Raw genomic sequence first — 22,606 nt, 5'->3', positions numbered from 1 at the left:
GCTTGGTCGCAAATGGGTCTTCCAAATGGACAATGACCCCAAGCATACTTCCAAAGTTGTGGCAAAATGGCTTAAGGACAACAAAGTCAAGGTATTGGAGTGGCCATCACAAAGCCCTGACCTCAATCCTATAGAAAATGTGTGGGCAGAACTGAAAAAGCGTGTGCGAGCAAGGAAGCCTACAAACCTGATTCAGTTACAACAGCTCTGTCAGGAGGAATGGTCCAAAATTCACCCAACTTATTGTGGGAAACTTGTGGAAAGCTACCCGAAATGTTTGACCCAAGTTAAACAATTTAAAGGCAATGCGACCAAATACTAATTGAGTATATGTAAACTTCTGACCCACTGGGAATGTGATGAAATAAATAAAAGCTGAAATAAATCACCTCTATTATTCTGACATTTCACATTCTTAAAATAAAGTGGTGATCCTAACTGACCTAAGACAGGGAATTTTTACTATGATTAAATGTCAGGAATTGTGAAAAACGGAGTTTAAATGTATTTGGCTAAGGTGTATGTAAACTTCAACTATATATACACTGATGTCATATATATGACACATTTGTCCCCCTCTCACATACACACACACAAATGTGCAATAAAAGCAGCCTATGTGCCATGCTGCAGTTTGGAATCGGTAGGGCAGTGCCACTGCTGAGCATAGATATGTAGTGAAGCAGCAGGTGGGGGTGGAGGTGGGTGGAGGGCGAGAAGGGGGTTCTAGGTAAGTGAGATGGAAGTTCTAGGGTCTGGAACGAAGTCGGAACTGGATCTGCTAAGCAAACCTGGACCATAGGCGAGCACAAGCGCACATACAGATATATACACCACAAGACAAGCACCATACTGTACATAGATACATGGACATTGATCGTCAGCTGGTGTGAGATCAGAGGGCAGCAAAAGGTTCAATGTCTGCCCTAGGAGGGGAAAAAAGACCAAGGATAGATAGCAGAGGGGCTTGGGGAGGATAGGGGGAATGGGGAAGGATGAGCGCTAGAGGATGAGCACTAGGCCCATTAGAGATCGCAAGCTCCTTTGACTGCTTATGATGGGGGGATATTTCTTGTTGGAGAAGGAGGGGGTCGCCGACTGGGGGAGAGGAAGGGGGGGGTTGGAGGGAAGTAGCGTTTAGAGGCCAAAGGATGACAGAGAGGGAGAGAGAGAAGAGAGAAGCAGAGAGTTTAGTTAGTTGAAGACGGATTAAAAACAGGCAATCGAAATAGAATAATGGACAGGTGTTAAGAGAAAGTGACTTCAGAGAGACAAAACAGAGAAAAAGTGGCATCCTGAATTCAGAAGTGGTGTTGAGAAACTAGTGCTGAGCGATAAGTGCTTTTTAATCGGTTCGACTATTAAAAAATAAATGGTTTTCTATTTCCATTTTTATTTTTTTATTTTTTTTATACATGAAATGCATTATGAAACAATTACATTAATATGATTTGAGCTTCCCTTAGCCATTACTTGCCTATTTCCTGACACTGACAGTGGGTTGAATGCTGTAACACAAAATACAACTATTAATAAGAGCCCCATGATGGTAGTGAATGCCCATTACTGCTTATCACTTATTAACCATAATGTTTTCACATTACTTTTTACTTTACTTTAATAAAAAACATTCAGTTGTGTACAGTGCATTTGGAAAGTATTCAGACCCCTTCACTTTTTCCACATTTTGTTACGTTACAGCCTTATTCTAAAATGGATTAAATAAAAAAAGTCATCAATCTACACCCAATACACCATAATGACAAAGCGAAAAACAGGTTTGTAGAAATGTTTGCAAGTATTCAGACCCTTTGCTATGAGACTCGACATTGAGCTCAGGTGCATCGCTCATCCTTGAGATGTTTCTACAACTTGATTAGAGTCCACCTGTGGTTAATTCAATTGATTGGACATGATTTGGAAAGGCACACACCTGTCTATATAAGGTCCCACAGTTGACAGTGCATGTCAGAGCAAAAACCAAGCCATGAGGTCGAAGGAATTGTCCGTAGAGCTCGGAGACAGGATTGTGTTGAGGCACAGATCTGGGGAAGGGTACCAAAAAATGCCTGCAGCATTGAAGGTCCCCAAGAACACAGTGGCCTCCAGCATTCTTAAATGGAAGACGTTTGGAACCACCAAGACTCTTCCTATAGCTGGCCACCAGGCCAAACTGAGCAATCGGGGGAGAAGGGCCTTGGTCAGGGAGGTGACCAAGAACCTGATGGTCACTCTGACAGAGCTCCAGAGTTCCTCTGTGGAGATGGGGGAACCTTCCAGAAGGACAACCATCTCTGCAGCACTCCACCAATCAGGCCTTTATGGTAGAGTAGCCAGACGGAAGCCACTCCTCAGTAAAAGGCACATGACAGCCCCCTTGGAGTTTGCCAAAAGGCACCTAAAAACTTTCAGACCATGAGAAACAAGATTCTCTGGTCTGATGAAACCAAGATTGAACTCTTTGGCCTGAATGCCAAGCGTCATGTCTGGAGGAAACCTGGCACCATCCCTATGGTGAAGCATGGTGGTGGCAGAATCATGCTGTGGGGATGTTTTTCAGCGGAAGGGACTGGGAGACTAATCAGGATCGAGGGAAAGATTAATGGAGCAAAGTACAGAGAGATCTGCTCCAGAGCGCTCAGGACCTCAGAATGGGGCGAAGGTTCAACTTCCAACAGGACAATGACCCTAAGCACACAGCCAAGACAATGCAGGAGTGGCTTCGGGACAAGTCTCTGAATATGCTTGAGTGGCCCAGCCAGAGCCCGGACTTGAACCCGATTGAACATCTCTGGAGAGACCTGAAAATAGCTGTGCAGCGATGCTCCCCATCCAACCTGACAGAGCTTGAGAGGATCTGCAGAGAAGAATGGGAGAAACTCCCCAAATACAGGTGTGCCAAGCTTGTAGAGTCATACCCAATAAGACTCAAGGCTGTAATCGCTGCCAAAGGTGCTTCAACAAAGTACTGAGTAAAGGGTCTGAATACTTATGTAAATGTCATATCAGTTTTTTTTTTTTAAATAAATTTGCAAAAATGTCTAAACCTGTTTTTCCTTTGTCATTATCAGGTATTGTGTGTAGATGGATGAGGGAAAAAACTATGTAATCAATTTTAGAATAAGGCTGTAATGTAACAAAATGTGGAAAAAGTAAAGGGGTCTGAATACTTTCCGGATGCACTGTATTTTTTATTTTTATTAAAGTCATCATCTCATCTCTGCTCAGGCAGTAGCAGCCAGCCAGACAACCATCTAATGTTATCTCTGTGCTCCCCATTGAACGAGTCATCCTGTTTAGCAAGGCTAGTAGTAGCTAGCTGGTTGACAAAATCATTTTACTAGTTTGTCAAAGTAGATAAGGCATACTTTCAAGGCTTTTTATTACCAACTACAAAAACCATCGAGTAGAGCTACCTTATGAACTGTTTCTATCTCCCTCGTCGTTGTGTTGCGTCATTCCTCTCTCATGCGGAAAGAACAGGTGCAATGGATTATGGTCATTGTAATTAATTACCAAGTTTCTGCGCTGAACTAAGTTGAATATTTGCCTAACTTCTAATCAGTCCAGCGTCCCACATAGTTCTTGACTTAACTTCTCATTAATTATTTGATTTCTCTCTAGAGAAACGGCGGGTTGAGCTCACAACAACAACAAAAAACGACATGGAATTCAAGTAATTTAACTGATGTCGGTCAATTTGTTGTTTAATATCCGGGAAAATTTGTATTTTGGTTAATCGCTCAGCACTAAGAGATTAACTTGAGCTTGTGGACTCTTCCTTGTTTCAGTAACCACAAACCACTGTTTTACTTGAATTAATAACCCTCAAAATATTCCCACCTAAGATATTGGAACGTCTATACATGATGGAGGCAACTGACTCAGGTTAGCTATATGGTCAGGAAAAACTCAGGGTTACCCCTAGTTATGGGTACAAAATAGTGTTCAGTGTCTCCATGTACATATGTCAGACCCTTTTATCCAAATGCCAAAGCAACTTACAGTGAGTGCATATATTTTTTGTATGCGATCCCTGTGGGAATTGAACCCACGATCTTAGCACGATCACACTCTTACCAACTGAGCTACACAGGAGCATATAGGCCTACAGTAGGATGCCCTGGCCTCACCTGGGGATGCTGGGAGGGGCCCGGTTGGGGCGGCTGGGGACCTGGGGGCTGTCAGCACTGTTGTTGAAGGGTCCCAGGGGTCCTGGGCGGTTAGGAGGGGGTGGAGCCCCTCGCCCCCCTCCGGGACTGGGGCGCTGGCCTGATGACATCCTTCTAGAACCAGTGGGGCTGGTTGGAGGAGACCTGAGGGGAGAGGAGATAGGGCTAACAGTACCCTTTCATGTATGACATATTCTTGACATAACATAGATAACATAGACTTAACTATTTATGATTTCATTTTTCCTTGCAACAGTCTCCCAGTAAAAAAAAAAAGAATTAGTCTTCAAACACGGTTCTCCTGCTCGCCAACCCAACATCTTCACCTGTAGACCAATAGTTGACTCCATTACACTACACTTAGATATCTAGGGTAGTCATTATCCATGGACTACCAGGATGCCTACCTGTTGCCGCCTCCACTGCGCCAGTCGTTCACGGGAGGGGGCATGGGGGTGGAGATGGTGGTGGTGGAGATGTCTCCTATGATGGCCAGGGCCTCCTTCAGGGACTGGTGGGTCCTGAGGACCTCGTCCCTCCTCTGGACTTGCTCCTGGGACTCATCCATCAAGGCACCCTGGTCCCCAGCCGAGTACAGCTGGGCCAGCAGCTCCGCGTTGATGAAGTCCTTCACCTGGTGGCGGGGGAGAGAGTTGATGGATCAATCAATCCTTCAAATTATGTTTATAAAGCTATTTTTACAACAACGGTTGTCACACAGTGTTATACAGTAACCAGGCCCGTTTGATTTAGCTTGCCTGGCACAAAGGAACCAACAGAATCACCTGAAAAGTTGCACACCAGCCAGGCTCAAGCGAACGTTTAAAGTATTTGAAAAATGTAACCTACTATTTGAACCCATGCCGGATACAATTCCACCAGCGTGGAGCAGAGGTCCCTTACATTACTGATCATGAGGTGCATGATGGTCTTGGGCATGAGGTCACGGATGCACTTGTTGACGATGGCCATGTATGAGTCGACCAGGTTCCGAATGGTTTCCACTTTCCGCTCAAGCTGAGGGTCCATGGAGAAGTTGTCCTGGGACGAGGACGATGAGCCGCCTCCTTCACCTTCCACCTGGAGGAAGACCGCTTTAAGTTTTAAACACACCTGTATTTAGCGATACAGATCTTGTGGCTTGCATCTTTAAATGCAGAAAACTCATGTGCATATCAATGACAAAATAATACAAATTGTATTTGTAAAGCGCTTTTCATTACACACGGAAATCACAAACCTTAAGAAAGGTTTATAAAAAGAGCTAAAAGCTTTTAGCAAAAATTAACTATTAATTCACTATAACAGTAGCATATATGCATGTCAATCTCTCATGGCTCAAAGTGGAAGAGAGATTGATGTTGTCACTACTTGTTTTTGTAAGAAGTGTTGACATGCTGAATGTACCGAGCTGTCTGTTTAAACTACTAGCACACAGCTGAGACACCCATGCATACACCACAAGACGTCTCTTCACAATCCCCAAGTCCAGAACAGACTATGGGAGGCGCACAGTACTTGGTTGTGGGTTCGATTCCCACGGGGGGCCAGTATGATTTTTTTTTAAAATAATGTATGCACTCACTAAATGTAAAAATGTAATGTAAGCAGTTGAATCAGATTGAGAAAAAAAAACAGGTAAAAATACACCTTATGGAACAGCGGGGACTGTGAAGAGACACACAAAAAAAGTTAGACACGCATATGCATACATTGTAATATTGTTGTATGGCGGTATTATACATTTTGTATTGTAGTGATGTAATAATGTTATATGATGTACGGTTTTATCTTTTGTTTTATATGTAATGTGCTTTAATGTGTTGGAGACCAGGAAGAGTAGCTGCTGCCTTGGCAGCAGCTAATGAGGATCCCTAATAAATACAAATAGCATATCAACAAGGTGTAGCCTACATCTATTCTGACTCATTGCAACTTCCTGTCCACCTCATCTGCCTTGTTTATCCTGTTCCCTATTACCCATGACTACCCCTCACTCACTTCCCATGTTGCACTTCTATTATGTAATCCATCTTATCACTTCCCAAGTGAGCCATCATATCACTTTATTTTCTCATTGAAGTTTGATTTAACTGTGAAGATGATTACAATGTAAATGTAATCATCGTCACAGTTACATCTAACTTCAATGAGAAAATACAGTAAGTGGTCACAGTGGTGGGCACCAGGGTTGGGGTCAATTCCATTTCAGTTTACTTCCTGAATAGACTGAATTGAAATGGAATTGACCCCAACCCTGGTGGCCAGTGCAGTGGTCACTCACATTAGAAGACCTTTCGGGGTAGACTCCAGCGCGCAAGAGAGAAGCCCTCCAACTGTCCACCTCGTCCTGAGTGTCACAGGCCAGCTCCAGGAAACGATTGTCCTTGTACACATTCCTGTCAGACCACAACACAGGGGAGCAGAGGAGGAAGTTAGTTACACTGCTTCCGGGTCATTTAAGGGGCATGTGGCAGGTCCATCAATTTAAATAAAGGAAGAAAACAAGCCCACCAGACTATCTGGTTTCTCTCTCCTTCTACAGTATGTATCGTTATTATTAGAAGTAGTGGTACTAAAGTAGGAATATTTTAAGTAGAAATAGTGCTATAATATTAAAAGTAATGTTGTTAAGATGTGTCTGTCTGGTTTCAGACCTTTGTTCTGTGTTGAAGATGGCAAAGGCATGCTTGCTGGACATGAACCCTTTCTCCACGTCGCGCACCTTCAAGTTGTCCAGAGGGAGCATGTATTTCTTCTCCTTCTCCTGAGAAACACAAAACAGAAAGGGAGGTACCATCAGCAGGTTTTACAATAAAAACAAGCAACAGAAAAGAACCATGTTAGGGAAATGTTTACTTTTCTAATTACTATCTGATCTCTGTGTGTCATATTATGTTTATTTTTCAGCTTGATTTTTTGAAAATCAACAGGATGGCTTAGTTGGGCGGTGATCCAGGGAGAAAGGGAGAGAAGGGGAATGTGGAAAGAAGGGTAGGGAGAAGGAGAAGTTGGGGGGAGCGCAGGGGAGTGGGAGGAAGAATGAGGGTGGGATGTAGAGCGGGGCAGGAGAGGGAGGGGGAGACTACATGTTGAAGTCATTAGTGTGTGGGTTGTTCTCCATGGTACGTTTGTAAGGGAGGGAGAGCTAGAGGAAACGTTCTGGCTACGATAAAGAGAGGAGAAATACAGATGTGGAGAAACACCGGGGACTCAGGGAATGCGCTGCGGTGTGCATGTGAATGCATGGACGTCGGATGAAGCAGAGGGCTGCTTGTCTGGATAACACTGAGCATGACAAGGTTTTAATGGTGAATGCAAAGAGTTGAGATCGAGAGTAAAATGTACTATAAAATTCTCCATCACACACACTCCACCCATCCTACCCTTCATCCTCACCATCTCAATTCTTCACTCTCACATTCTCTCTCTACTATCCCTCCCCCTCTTATTTCTTCAATTTTTCTTTCCTTTCCAGAGGGGCCCACTTCCTGCCTGATTTTGAGGAGTGAGGGAGAAAGAGAGGTAGGTAGAGAGAGAGCGAGAGATTAAATGACAGCCTGGCGTTAAGACTCAACATCTGGTACCGCTTAACAGCACAGAGCGACAGAGTGCGAGAGAAGGAGGGAATGGAAGAACTTCCAGAACAAAGTTAAGAAAGAGGGAGACCTGAAGAAACTAAGTGAAGGATTTAGAAAAGTGGTTCAACAGAGGTGTCCATATCTGACCCCCTGCAGAGCGATGGTAAGGTCTCACTAGGTATGAAACGAGAAAAGAAAAGAACCGTTGCAGACTTCTCTCGGTTGTATTCCCCAAGAGGTCACTCCAACCCATATATGGTCACACGTGTCCCTCCCTCTTCCTCCATCTATCTCACTATTTTTCCTTCCCTCTCTTTTTTTGTAATATCCCCTCCCTGAGTGCTCAGCCAGTCTGTCCCGGTCGGTCGTCTGAGTGAATGTGCCACGTCAAGCCTGGATACTCTGCATGGCCAGCATGACCCAAACGGACCGTGAGGGGAGCGACACCCAGAAACGCAACAAACAAACGACAGAGAGGGGGAGAAGAGGCGACACAGACAGGTTTTGGGGTTTGAGAGGGGGGATCCCTACTTCTTGATGCCAAAATGGAGGAGGATGAGGAAGAAAGACAAAGATCTGCAACCATACTGCCTATGGAATGGCAGAGAGTCAGTGTCTTTGGGGCCTGAGACCGAGTTCGTCTGTCCGGCTCCGTCCTCCCAGTGTTCAGACTACCTGTTCATTGTCATACTGGTGTACAGTAGTCTGCACATTGGTTAGACTGGGCAGGGAAGCACTTCTCTTCTATTCGGGGAAACATTGGCTTTCAAGGAGGTTTCATAGTGGGTTTGATTATCTACACTCCACCACCGACCATCTTCCACTGCCGTTTGCTCATCTCTATGATTTGTCTTCTCTACTCTGTGTCTATGTCTGGTATCTGTTCCTTTTAGGGCATCCCATTTGTACTTTTTGAATGTTCTAACTGCATTTTTAAGACTAATTTTACTTTATGGAATAAATGTATATCATTGGCTTCCTTAAGAAAATACCTATATAAAAGTTAAAAATGTTCCATAGTAAGGTCTTAGACCAAGGTGTTCTAATGTCCTTGAAACAGTCTGCTTACTAAATGTATGGTATAACAGCAATAGAAATGTGTAGACTCCTGTATCTAACACAAAGAATCCAGCCCTGATTCTGATGCAGTAGACGGGAGAGGGAGGAGCAGCAGACACTCCATAGAATCAAACAGTCAAGCAAAGTGGTCAATCCATCCATCAATCAATTCCTGCTTCAAATACAAAACACATACTTCCAGTATTTCAGTGGAGTCAGGTTGGGAGGTTACAGTAACTATGTTGCCTAAATTATACAGTCAAACTCAGAGCTAGAATATAATACTATATAATTTAACTGGTGGTCAAACTATTGTGTGGCAGATGGTCTTCATACTGTCCAGTGTGTACAAGCAAATATATTATTTCACTATGATATAATAAACCAACTAGGGGAGAGGCCTAGTGGTTTGGTGGGGCTAGAGGATGATGTTGTTAAAAGGATGTATAAGGTTTTTCTATATAAGGTTTTGTTGCAGTAAATTACTGTATTGGGGGTTGTATACTGTATAGGGAATAATATTAGTGATGGGTGTAGTATGGATGCTAGGATTAGCAATGGTGTTGGGAACACGATTACTGTAATATTAGGGTGGCTGTGGAATTGTATTGGTGATAGATGGTTTGGATAATGAAGGGGTATTGGGTTCAGAAACAGAGAGGGAGGAATACTGCCATTTAATAGGTTATTTCTCCCCACTGAATCACTGGAGGCTGATGTTTGGATTACAAATGTGTGATTTTCCTGTCAGGAATGTGTGCAGTTTCAGAGAAACTGCCAACTGCACCAAGAAAGAGAGGGGGGGGGGGGGGGGGGGGGGTCAGAGAGAGAGAGAGTATGTAAATAAATATACAGTAAGACACCCAAGGAAAGGTGGAAAAATGCTTGTTTGAATGCAGTGGTGGGATTAGTTACTTGAAAAAGTTATACATTAATATTACTCATTACAAAAGTAATGTGTTAATTTACAATATGACTTTGTGGAAAGTAAAGCATTATATTACTAGTTATATTAATTTATAACTTTCATGACAAAAATCAAAAAATCTCACCGTTTATTTAACTGTGAAGGGAGCAAGGCGAGCCGCTCTACCAAAGACAGGCTACTTTCTAACTCATCTGTGACGCTGCTTTCCTGTGCTAGTCTACAAGTGCTGCACTATCATATGGTCTGCTTAATTAGCCATATATACACTGTAAGCCAAACATCAGTACAGATTTTCTATTTTTTCATTCAAAATCTCTCTCGAACCGCCAGTTCTGATTATAGACCGGGACTTATAGAGATGTACTGAGGGCACACTTACCACTAGATGGGAAAGCCCTCTATGGGCTTTGCTAACACAGAAGCGATCAATGGCAAAGATCAGAAGTGCGTACTCTATACATTTCTATGGACAGCAACTATCATGACATTTCTCCAAACAGCCTTTCTCCGCTCGCTCGAGAACTAAATGAGGAAACAAGTCGGGATTGGATCATGGAAACACGCATTCGGTAGAGATATGATTCTGAAAGTCACGCAAGTTGTTTGACAAAGTAACTAATAATATTACCCAATTGTTGTTTGACAAAGTAACTGTTATAACATTACCCATCCGTTACTCATTAAAGTAATCCGATTACACAACGCGTTACTTCTGTAACATATTACCACCAACACTGGTTGAATGTCAGAGATTCGTCAAACAACTGCTTTAAAGTCAACGCAACATGAGAATGTCTACGATCCATCGAGTTACCGTTTTGAATTATTACTGCATGTGTAGATGTGTATTTGCATGCATGTGTGAGTGTGTGAGCAGTGGTTTTATTTGGGATGGTTCCAATTGTGCAAAAGAATACCAAATGCCTTAACTCCCAGCGGAGTGAGAGAGGAGAGGTGGAGAGACAGAAATAAATAAATAAAAACAGACAAAGAGAGCGTGAGAAGAGGATATAAAACTACTGTTTCCTGTCCAGTGAATTTTGTTGTGTATATTGAGAGGATTTAAACCATGTGGATTGCTTGTGACCCATGTGATGTCATCTGCTGACCAGTGCATGGATTGGCTGACTCCGGGAGTTGCCGTGTGTCTGCCTGTCTACACTTGCTGTGCAGAACATCCTGGAACCTGTACAGCAGGCACAGACAGGCAGACAGACACCAGCCCGTCAAGCTATGAATGACAACATCCAGCCAATCAACGAGCACCCTGCATCGCAAGGGGAGGGGAAACATCACTGAAGAGCCAATGTGGAACCACCGTTGAGTTGTGATTTAGTGGGTAGTCAGAAGGTATGGTTTATATTATGTCCTCTACAAAGATATCGATCAAAATACTTATCACTTGGGAATTGTCCAGAGATTCAAAGCGCATATGTATATTTTACCATTTGTTGACCTGCCCTCCCTTAAACGACATTAAACAGAAAGGAGGGCTGTATTGGAGGGGAAATGGTGTTCCAATCCACCATCAACTGAAATCTAGCCATAAACTACATCAAACTTACTGTACTAACCCACCCTGAAGAGGGTCAACTAAGTCACTCACCTCATCATCCTTGAACCAGGACAGACTCTCAGCGGTCAGGACAAACCAGTACTCCTTAGCCCCGCCTTTAATTATACTGATGTTGTTGATGGTCAGCCAGCCCTTACGGATGACCTGTAGAGGGCAGAGGTTAGAGGTCAGGGGATGAAAGATGGGGTCATAGTGGTGGTGGGTGGTGTGATTGCAAGGGAGAAAAGTTTAGAAGGTACTGAAGAGTTGTCATGTCCACACGGAAGCATCATCTACTGTACCCCATCCTACTTCAATCATATTCTGTCAAACCTGGCCTGCTAGTCTACTACATGTACCCAAACCAATTTGTGCACAAAAGTGATGTATGAATAACAAAATGCAATGAGAGAGTGTGTTGTGTGAGAACTCCAAGTTAATCGATATTGTCAGTGTGTATCTTTGTGAATAAACCGCAGGTTGGCATTTATTGTCATGAATCTTGCCCTGGAGGCAGCTGTGTAGCGAGGTCATAAGCTGACACAGCCACAAATCTGTTTTTAAACCTAACCCTAACATTAACCACACTGCAACCCAAATGCCTAACCCTAGCAAATTGTTTTAATTAATTTTTACGATATAGCCAGCTGGCCCATCTAGCGGAAATCGCTCAGTTCTGTCTCAAGGGGAAGATTCATGACAATAAACATCAACCTGCGAATAAATCAAACCATAATTTGTGACTGAGTTCAGTGACAGTCTCCAGGCACAACAGGGCACTATGTTGAAAGTTACAAACACAGGTCTGTGTCACAGTGTTAAGAAGTGACCGTTGTGTTATTAGTGCTTCATAACATCCCGCACACACACAATATTAGCATCATAGCATTAGTGCTACATCAGTGTTTGTGTTAGGTGGGTTAACCAGCCGCACAAACAACAAGCCAGTGGCAGTCAAAGGATTGAGTGATTATTAAGTTAGGTGTCTAGGATGGCCTAGAACCACTAAGGGGGTTAACCAAAAAGCATATTTATAAAGTCTTATTTTTGTTCAGTCCTGGCACAAATCAAATATTTTTTCAACACCATTTGTAGTGGGAGGCTGATTGTGACAGGTAACCCCCTGTGGTCAAAGGGATGAGGGAGTGTCATAACGTAAACTGTTGCTCTTACAATCAGGCCTGAGGCGGGAGGAGAGGAGGCCTGAAACAGGAAGGAAGTGGGGCGTTAAAACACCTAAGGCACCACATTACGTGGGTACCACGTCTGGACACAATCTCACGAATGGAACCTACCACACCTGGCTCAAATACATCATGGTAAATACTTTCCAATACTTAAGGTGTGCTTAATTTAGCTTGGAGCTTGTACTTTTGGGACTATTCCATTGGTCCCATTGTATAGCAGGCAAACTAAATCAATGCAGATAAAGCATTTGAAAGTATTTGACATATGTATTTGACTGACCCAGAACCTGTGTAAAAGTAGCTAACTAACAGCCATAGCAGTTGAGTTGGTTCAAGTTAGCATACCTACGGCGTAGCCCTTTACACTTGTACCCGTACATGGGTTGAAAATGGCAGATTTGGGCACTGATAAGCGCATAATTTGGAACGCAGTGGCTGCACAGTAACATGCTATAAATGACGCCAGACCTCAGGCTCAGCGATGTAAGGGTTTTGATACAACACAAATGGAACCTGTCAACTCCCACTTCTAAGGACGTATCCAAGTTACTGATGTTGGCTCTGCAGTGTGTCATGACTCTCCCTGGGTGAGGATCAAAGGCCTCATATCAGCAAGACAACAGCAGACAACAACCAGACCTTCTTACCCACGGGGGGGGGGGGGGGTCTCTCTCTAATTTATCTCTGGCCCTGTAGTATGGTGAAAGGAATGTCCTTCGTTTCAGAGACTTTTGCCGCCCAAAAACATCAACAATGAACATTAGGACAATATATTTCAACATTCCAAACGTTGGGAATGATGAGAAATGGAATATGGAAAATTAATGTATATTTTGTGATGTCATAAAAAATTGTATAAAAGGCGTTATAACGAAAACAGTGTGACTTTAAGAGCTTTTACACTGTGTATGTCAGGCTTACATCCTTTACCTTGGGTAGAAAATATCAAGGAGGAAGACAATGTTTCCGTGAAGATAGGAATGTGATTTTAGCTTTTTAACAGAATCATAGTGATAATACTTTTGCCTCGTAACTAGCCACGCCCGAGGGAGTATGACAGAAACGCCCCTCTTTACCAGAGTGCATAAAAGACTGAGATAAGAACGATCAGATCAGACTAGACGGACCTCAAGCTGCAGCTGTTGTCCATATTGGGCCCGACCCTGAAAATCAACACGAGGTGAAGACGACAAAGTTGCCTCCACTAACAATCAATGTTACGTCTGAGTAGCTGTTCTAAGTACTGTATCTAAGAAGGTGAATTTAAGTGGGACCATCCTGTTACTCTCTTCAAACCATCGTATACTACACTGCTCTCATTACCCCACAGGGGATCATCGACACGGCTGATTAGCAGTCCTCAGAAGACCACTCCCAGAAAGAGTGAAAGTAAACATACGACTAAGAAGAAGGACATTGTGACCTCTTGTGGACAATCTGAGCCTTACATCTAAAAGGCCATCCGAAAAGAGAAGGCCCAATCGACCCTTCCCACGAAGGCCTGGGTCCAACAGAGACGATGAAGACAAACACGTAAATACATGCATTACTTCTTACCAAACGGACGGCAGTTCTGGCAAAGTATTATGATTACTATGAGCTTAGGTCCATGTGTATCCAAGTGTTTTTTTGTGTTAGTCCGCTAGGGACCCGTTTTCATTGTATTAAATTTCTAATCCCTACCTATACCGTGTACGTGTTTGTATCTTGTGTTCTCATTTTAAATTAGTAAATAAATAATTAAATCAATTTGTGTGGTACGGAATGATCATTAAGACCTTGGTTCGTGCAGACTTAAAGAGCCTACGACTTTCAGAATGAGACTGATGAGGTAAATGATTAATAAATGACTTAAATTATGAGATAAAGATATCTTTACAGTTAATTCGGGAAACGGTAACTCGTTAAACAACTTTTCCCGTGGTGTCCCAAATTCCTAATGAGTTAATTGTTACATGATACATTTAATCTAATAACAATTAAACATAGTAGGTAATTATTCAATAAATAATAGTCATCACAATAATGAAAGCCACGTCACGACAAGTGTTTTAGAAATTAACTTGACATTGTCGGTATCTGCCTATCAGGTTTTCTGGAATGAAAACAAAGTCATCTTCCCTAGTTATTTAACTTTAACTGAGATTGTGCCTATGCCACTATAAGTAGCCCTCCACTCGTACCCGTATACAGGTTGAAAATGGCAGATTTGTGCACTGATAAGCACATAAATTGGAACGCAGTGGCTGTACAGTAACATGCAATACATGACGTCAGAGCTCAGGCTCTCCGCTTCACAGCACTGTATGGGTTTTGACTGAAAGCCGTTCTGAACTTCAGCAACACAAGTTCAGAAGTTGCCCTCATCCCTCCCGCTAATTGGGCAACGTTTGCACACTTTTTGTTGTGTGAGTGAGGAACTATGTATTTTTAAAGATGAGATGTCATCCAAGCAAGCCAAACACCCGCGAGACCAAATGTGCACTTCACATTTTCATATCATAAAACTCAAGTCATATACAGTGTCAATGTTTATGATCACTATGTCTGATGTACAGATACAAGATGTCATTGCGTCATACCCTGGGTTGTTCTGAACAGAATGTCTGTCTATTGTGAAGAAAATTCACTGCGGAACTCGGACCTGAATCACGCATGACTTCTTTCTATGCACACCAAAATTACAATCTGCTTCTCTGAATTGCCCTGTGAAAGCCTAACACTGTAATATCGTATTTTATAACTTAGTCATGTTGGCAATAGAACAAGCTTTCAAATGATGCACACCTGATCCAGATTACGATGTATAATGGGCCTTTTTTGGATTGCGTAAACACCAACAGTAATTGTGTGATGGCAGGGATGTAGGGCTGTGTTCCAAACAACACAACTGTGCTTCCTCAAAAGGCACAGCTATGAGAGCTGCAAAAAGCACATTATAGTTGAAGAAGTTTCTTTGAGTTATAAAAGTGCTTTGAAATTACTAAGGAACTGTGCACACTTTGGAGAGGTGTGTGGCCACATGGAAACACCAGTTAGTTATTTCACTCAAACCCTTGTAATTTTTGTGTCTAATGTTGCACCTACCCCATATTTCCCAGTTACTGAATTTATCCAGAGTATTTTCACATTTCGTTATCAACAAATGCGGCGAAAAGTACATTAAATGTCAAATGCACATAAAAATCAACAGCGTAATGTTTGGATTCAGTCTTGTCCTCAACTTTGGTCTAATAATTTCCCCAGAATCTCCTAACTTTCAATTGCTCCCATGCTTTTCATATTTATTTTGTAAGAAACATTTAAATTTAGCCCTATCCACATAGGCCAATTCCCACGAGTGTAAAGGGTTAAGCTTGAGACATGGAAAAAGCTATACACAGTCAACTCAGGTTGGCCACAAGAGGGAGCCACACTCTGGGCAGTAGAGTAGAGTAAATACAGGCAGCAGGCAAAGCCCAACCCTAACCCCAACGAGTGATACTCACCAACCAGGCCAGACGCCCAAAACAGGGCAGCTCAGATTCTCACTAAGGGGTTGGGATGAAATGCATGGGGGCACCTTGATGACATAGAAGGGGTTTAAACATAGTGATAAAGGTAAATAGAACGTAAAAACATCCATTTGTTTTGTACACGCATAACATAAGTGTCACAATCCAACTGAAAAAGACAAAGGCAATCGAAAGGTCCCCCAAAATCAACATGAAATGTAAAAAAGCATGCAACAAAGGTAATAATGTATGTATAATGTACAGGAGTATACATTACCGTGTGCTGTGAACAAATGAATGACATAAAGAAACCAGGAAGCATACGAGTCACTATCCCTATGGCCCTGTTTCCTCCTATATGGCCTGCAGCCCACTGTGTGAGTGTGGGCACCATTGGCCTTTTGTTCGGAAGTGTGTGTGTATGGTATTTCAGATCCTCCTCTATGTCTCACCTGGCTGACCTGGCTTGCAGCATTACTTTGCTTGTTACTCTGCTTGCTGCTCTGCTGTGCACTATGAAGCAGAGAAAGCAGAGAGACAGAAATAGACAGCGATAGGAAGTAAGCGCACAAGAGAGAGAAACAGACAAGGGAGGGAGAGGTCTGTACGGTATTATCTGCAGGTATTCAGTATCTATTTTCACCCCCCCCCCCCCCCCCCATCTCCACTTTGTAATAACATTAGCAGGCCAATAAAGGCAGGCCTGGTCAGTAATTTACTTAGCAAAGCCTATGAAGTCGTCATGGTTAGTGTTGATGTACGAGAGCTGGACATCGATTAGCAGCAACACCTGCAATTGGAGACAGAAAGATTTGGTCAACAATACATGGAAGCTTCATTTACAGTGTAGTATTACTAGCCCCTGGGTCAATAAGTATACTGTATACATAACCATGTGTGTATTTGTACTGTGTGTGTGTGTGTGTGTGTGTGTGTGTGTGTGTTGGTTCTTCTATCCTTGTGGGGACCTAAAATCCCCAAATGTCACCACAAGGATAGTAAAACAAGGAAAATTCTCCCTTGTGGGGACATTTCCCAAGTCCCCATGAGGACAAATGCTATTTTAAGCTTAGGGGTTAGGTTTAGGGTTATAATTAGGGTAAGGGGTTAGTGGTTAGGTTTAGGGTTATGGTTATGGTAAGGGAAAATAGGATTTAGAATGGAAATGAATTTTAGGTCCCCACGAGGATAGAAGAACATAATGTGTGTGTGTGTGTGTGTGTGTGTGTGTGTGTGTGTGCGAGATATGTAGGTGTTACCTGGTCCTTTGCCCTACTCTCTCTGTCTCGGATGTGTGAGGTCACAATTCTCTCAGTTTCCTCACGCAGTCTGGGGAAGCAATCCAACTGAAAACACACATCACATCCTATTACGGTACATCATAGGAAATAATATAATTTAAAACACACCATGTTTTTGAATTCTAAACGATACCATGAGCATTGACTGACTAAAAGGTTACCTTGTTGGTGCACTGGCGCACTGTGTTGATCAGCTCCTGAATGACCATGTCCACACACTTGATACATGGTTCCTTGATCTTCACTATCTGCTTCTTCACAATGGCCTCAAACGCCATGTCTGGAGTGAACAGGCCAGTCCTAGAGAGTGAAAGTGAGAGTGAGAGAGAGAAATGGAGATGAGAACAGTCAGGAAAGTAGATGCGTGTAGCAGGAAGAAGAGGATAGGAGAGTGAGATAGTTGAAGGTGGTATGAGAGAGGTAAGCAGTAATCATAAATACACACCCACCGGATACCGTGGATGTTCTTGATGGCGTAGCTGATCTCCCGCCGCATCTCCTTGTCATCACACTCCATCTGGCAGAGAGAGAGAGTGAGAACGAGAGAGCGATTGAGAATGAGAGTGTTTTCTAGCCTAGCACCAAATGAAACGAGATGTGCATCAGTCAGCTATCTAACCTTAACCAGTTCGAAGGGGAATCTCTCGTGGAAGATGCGGTTGATCTTGGCTCCACCAGAGAGCTCTACAGTATCTACCTGGTCCCCAGAGCCCTCGATACGCTTCTCAAAGTCGACTGAAAACTGCTGCACCATCCTACACACACACAATCAAAATTGGAATTTCAGTTGATTTGCTGAATTGACTGAATTGAGACGCAATTGATCCCAACCTTAATTGTGAGTGTGGAACTTTTTCTGATGGACTCACTGCAGCAGTTGCTTGGTCTTCCGTCCCGGGTCATCAGGGCGGTATCCCCGGTACTCCTCGGCCTCCTTGTCCAGAGACAGCAGCTGGGTCTGCAGCTTGCTACGGAATTCCGGCAGCGTGTCACGGATGTGGTTGGTCAGTTGCTATGGCAACACAACACAAAATGAACCCTAAATATAATGACGCTAAGCAAGCCTATTAAGCTGGCTTTGGGATCCATAGCAAGGATGTAATAACCCGTAGGAGAGACTCAGTTACTGTTAACTGGTCAGTCTACAGTCAGTCCTTTAGCCTACCTGGTTGAGGACTTTCTGCAGGCATGGGGTGCCCATCTTTTCGGCCATGTGTCTGTAGGCCGGGTGAGTCAGGAAGAACTTCCTCTCAGCAGCCATAGCCATCTTGATGTCCTTCTTCCCATCAATGTCCTTCTGACTGCGGTTCACCACTCCAATGTAACCTGGCAACACACAGATGGACAGGGTGAAACCACTCCAACATAACCTGGCAACACACACAGATGGACAGGGTGAAACCACTCCAATATAACCTGGCAACACACACAGACAGGGTGAAACCACTCCAATATAACCTGGCAACACAGACAGGGTGAAACCACTCCAATATAACATGGCAACACACACAGACAGAGTGAAACCACTCCAATGTAACCTGGCAACACACACAGACAGAGTGAAACCACTCCAATATAACATGGCAACACACACAGACAGAGTGAAACCACTCCAATGTAACCTGACAACACACAGAGACAGAGTGAAACCACTCCAATGTAACCTGGCAACACACACAGACAGACGGTCGGGGGATGACGGAAAAGACATGACTGAGATACAAGAAAATGGAACCAAAATGAAAAGCATGTATGGAGGACAGAACAGAAAAGCTGATACCAAAGATGACCAAAGTAGATCGGCGGACATAAAGATTGATAAAGAAAGACAAAGAAAGAGAGAAAGTAAGTAAGAGAGAGATGTCCCACCTCTCCTCAGGGGCAGCAGCTTGTTCTCCAGGACCTCCCTGGCATCTGTTCCCTCATCCATCAGGTCCAGCTTGGTGATCACTCCTATGGTCCGCTGGCCTAGAATCAGAGGTCAAAGGGTAAGGGGCAAAAGGCAGTGGTAGGTCAGTCACAACACAAAGGCTGCGTTCCAGGCTGACTACATTACAGATGCCTGCGAGATCTCACAACGCTTGGATAGGTGTTTAAAAAAATCAGGTAACCCCATCATATGATATAGCAATCTGATCAACATCTTACCCTGGGGGTCGACGTCTTTGGCCAGTTTGAGGGCGTCTGAATTGGCCAGGTCAGAGTTAGCCGGGGTGACAGCCAGGATGAGACAGCTCTCCCTGCAGATGAACTGCATGATCATGTCTCTGATCTGCTGCTCGATGTCTGCTGGCTGGTCCCCCACTGGCACCTTGGTGATGCCTGGCAGGTCGATCAGGGTCAGGTTCAGCACTGCAGGCAGGCAGGGAGGGAGAGCGGATACATCTCATAGTGAATATTACTTAACACACAGGATGGAGAGCATAACACCTCACAATGAACAATACACAATTGTTCAGCGGTGCAGGAGGTAGAGGACAGAGTAGTTAAGGGGTTGTGTATGTCTACCATGTGGGGAGTAGACGCGCAGGTTGATGGGGACGGGAGAGATGCCCTTATTGGCACCAGTAATGCGGTCAGTCTCTGCCTCAATCTCCTGGCGAACTTCGTCGAAATCTGTGAACTTCTTCCCTTTGCAGTGTAAGAACTCTGCCCATTCTGTGAAGATAGACGCAAAGATTAGATTCCAAATGTATGTGTGTGTGTGTGTGTGTGTGTGTGTGTGCGCATTACCTGCATTGGCGCTGATAAGCTGCAGGACAAGGGGCCTGCGGGTGACGATCCCAGAGCCTCGGGGCAGGAAGTCCCTGCAGACAAATAGCCAATCAGGACAGAAACACAGAGGAGGTGGGGTTGAATTTAACCTTGCCTGCCAGGAACGAATGTGACAATAAGATGGTGTCTGGCTATGTGAGACTATGTTGATGGTGACAGTGATGGTGTGTTGCACTGTAGGAGACTGAGGCCTTGTGAACCCTGGGTGAACCACCAACAGCCAGACTGCCATGGTGTACAATGACTCACACATACTGAACACACACAACCACGTAATGTAGAATTAATCACAGCACACAACCAAATGGAGTCTCTTCTTACTAACAGAAGATAATATGAATGGAAAAAAATGTTGATCTGAAAATGTCTACAGGCTCTTTGGTCCAAAATGTTTTTCCAGTTTACCCTCAGAGCCACCGGAGCACACCTCGATTCCCTTAATGATGCTGATCCAATAAAATAGTTCTGAAATGTGTATATGTCATTCTGACCTAAAGCACAAGAAGTCAACATGAACTGCTGCACAGTGACAAGTAGCAGAGCACTCATTTAAAGAACGATGACTTCAGTACACACCAGTCTGCTACCAGGCAAGAGAGTGCATGTGTAGGTGTGTGTGTGTGTGTGTGTGTGTGTGTGTGTTTATTTTACCAGGCAGGTCAGTTAAGAACAAACTCTTATTAACAATGATGGCCTGGCAAGTGTGTGTGTGTTGACCTGATAGCCAGCAAGGTGAGACAAGGTCTCACCAACAGAACATGAGCATAAACACTCTTGTGTAAGGGAAAGCTGGTTTGATGTTGATGTGTTTTCCTGTGTGCCAAATACGCCAGATATTGTTGTTGTGGGGGGAGGCGCTCATTTTGGAAGTGGGCTGCTCATTTGAGGGTTACATGGAGCAGGCCTTTGCCGAGAAGGTGCTTAAGTACCAGCCCCTCGTGGCACGCTTGGACAGCCTCGGGTGTAGGTGCAAGCTGGTGGCGCTGATATTCGGCAGTCTCGGTCACAGGCTTGCAGTGCGTGGCCTCCAGATTGCGGGCCTGACAAAAACTAGCGCAAAGCAACTGGCTAGGTACTGCTCTGTTTCAGCTGTCGTGGAAAGCCTAGCTGTTTGGAGGAGGTGGTGCTTTCTGTACCCTGGAGTGCCATGCATACAGGGACCTTTAAAATGTTTGGATCCTTTTTTTGTAAATTTGATTGGTGGATTCAACTAAAGTATTTAGTGTGTGTGTGTGTGTGTGTGTCTACATGTATGTTTAGGCATCTTGTCATTTCACTCAAATTGGCTCGATGAATGAACAAATATTGATATTGAAACCTCCCTCTATCTACGGGCTAGCAGAAAATATGAGTCAGACCCCTGCTGTCCATTCAGCAGCAGTGTGGGTGGGGGAGCCAACCCTGGACAGCAGGACCATTACTCAGCTGGATCCCAGGTCTCAGGGGTGGCTGGCTGGGCCTTGGCTGATGCTGCTGCCAACAACCCTGCACTTCATCTATCTAGACCTGGGTCGTATTCTCTAGGCACAAAATGGAAGAAAACAGACTGATATAGGGAGGGACTCTGAACCTTGTTCAATAAGAAACTCTCGTTTTTGTTTACCATTGCAAAGGGTTTTGCTACTTTGTGCACTAATTAATACGACCCTGAAGATAGTAGGAATACCATCTATACCTAACCTCAATTGCCAGTCTTTACCATTCACGCTTGTCTGTAAATATTTGAAGGTATATGCAATCTTTCTGAACCTATACCCTCCTCTGTCACTATCTAAGGTTCTGTTTTATGTACCAACCACACTGCCATAACATACCAATTAATCCCACTGTGCAGAAAATCTAATGGAAGCTCTTCTTTGTGATTGACAGCAGAACTGATTTGATCATATTAATCTAATAAGAGTGTTTCCAGGTGTTAACGTATATATCCAGCAGTCCTTACAACAGTAATTTCCTTACCTATTTTACATTGCAATACGTTTATGTAAATATTTCAAAGCAAATGCTGAGATTTCAGGGACTGAAACAGGCTAAATGGGGCTGGCTGATTGGGCTGGAATCCCGTGGGGGTTGCGGTAACCCAAATATCGGCTCCCTTGTCATAAAGCCTGCTATGAAATAGGAATGCGCGTTAAAAATAAGATGGAGACGAGCTCCTGGCTCAAAGAAGATCCGGGATGCCACAGCCGTTTCGAAAAACGAAACGTGACCGGGATGGACACGACATCCCCGACCCCATGCTTAACGAGAGAGTTTTATTTTTTGCCCTATAGTGATGAATTCGGCGTGTTGTGCTTGGCTGCTGCTCGTTTACCTGCCAACGAAGTTCTCCAACACCGAGCTTTTGCCAGCGCTCTGTCCGCCGACTACCGCGATCTGTGGCAGGTCAAGATTGCAGCTCTGACCGATGCCGCTGAATGCGTCCTGAAGCTTGTTGACCAGCGGGATCAAGTCCTCCATTCCCCGGTTACCCATGGTGCTTGCGGGCGGGGCTCAAGATGAGAGAGAAGGAAGTAGGTGGTTATATATTTAGTCCAGTGCTACCGTGTTTGTT

At 43.9% G+C, this 22,606-nt stretch overlaps 1 protein-coding gene across 2 annotated transcripts; it reads right to left on the bottom strand.

The window, feature by feature from the left end:
* Positions 1-1,052: 1,052 nt before the first annotated feature.
* On the bottom strand, positions 1,053-22,606 carry dnm3b (dynamin 3b; the record flags this gene model as incomplete). 2 transcript variants are annotated; one of them, XM_084183410.1, is made up of 20 exons in its annotated part: positions 22,367-22,606; positions 20,011-20,084; positions 19,786-19,935; positions 19,426-19,629; positions 19,147-19,245; positions 18,443-18,603; positions 18,147-18,289; positions 17,897-18,032; positions 17,727-17,794; positions 17,439-17,577; positions 17,236-17,322; positions 16,696-16,766; positions 16,429-16,489; positions 11,347-11,460; positions 6,830-6,939; positions 6,457-6,571; positions 5,076-5,252; positions 4,580-4,806; positions 4,134-4,316; positions 1,053-1,098 (listed from the first exon to the last, which is right to left on the bottom strand). In XM_084183410.1, the coding sequence occupies exons 1-20, from the start codon at positions 22,525-22,527 to the stop codon at positions 1,053-1,055; spliced, it is 2,526 nt and encodes an 841-aa protein (XP_084039536.1). In that variant the 5' UTR covers positions 22,528-22,606. The 2 variants fall into 2 exon arrangements, with proteins under 2 accessions (XP_084039536.1, XP_084039537.1); XM_084183411.1 differs by having other exon boundaries at positions 16,438-16,489.

This window comes from Coregonus lavaretus, assembly GCF_964263955.1.
Source record: "Coregonus lavaretus genome assembly, chromosome: 19".
Classification (NCBI taxonomy): Eukaryota; Metazoa; Chordata; class Actinopteri; order Salmoniformes; family Salmonidae; genus Coregonus; species Coregonus lavaretus.
This window is presented reverse-complemented; position numbering and strand designations above follow the sequence as displayed.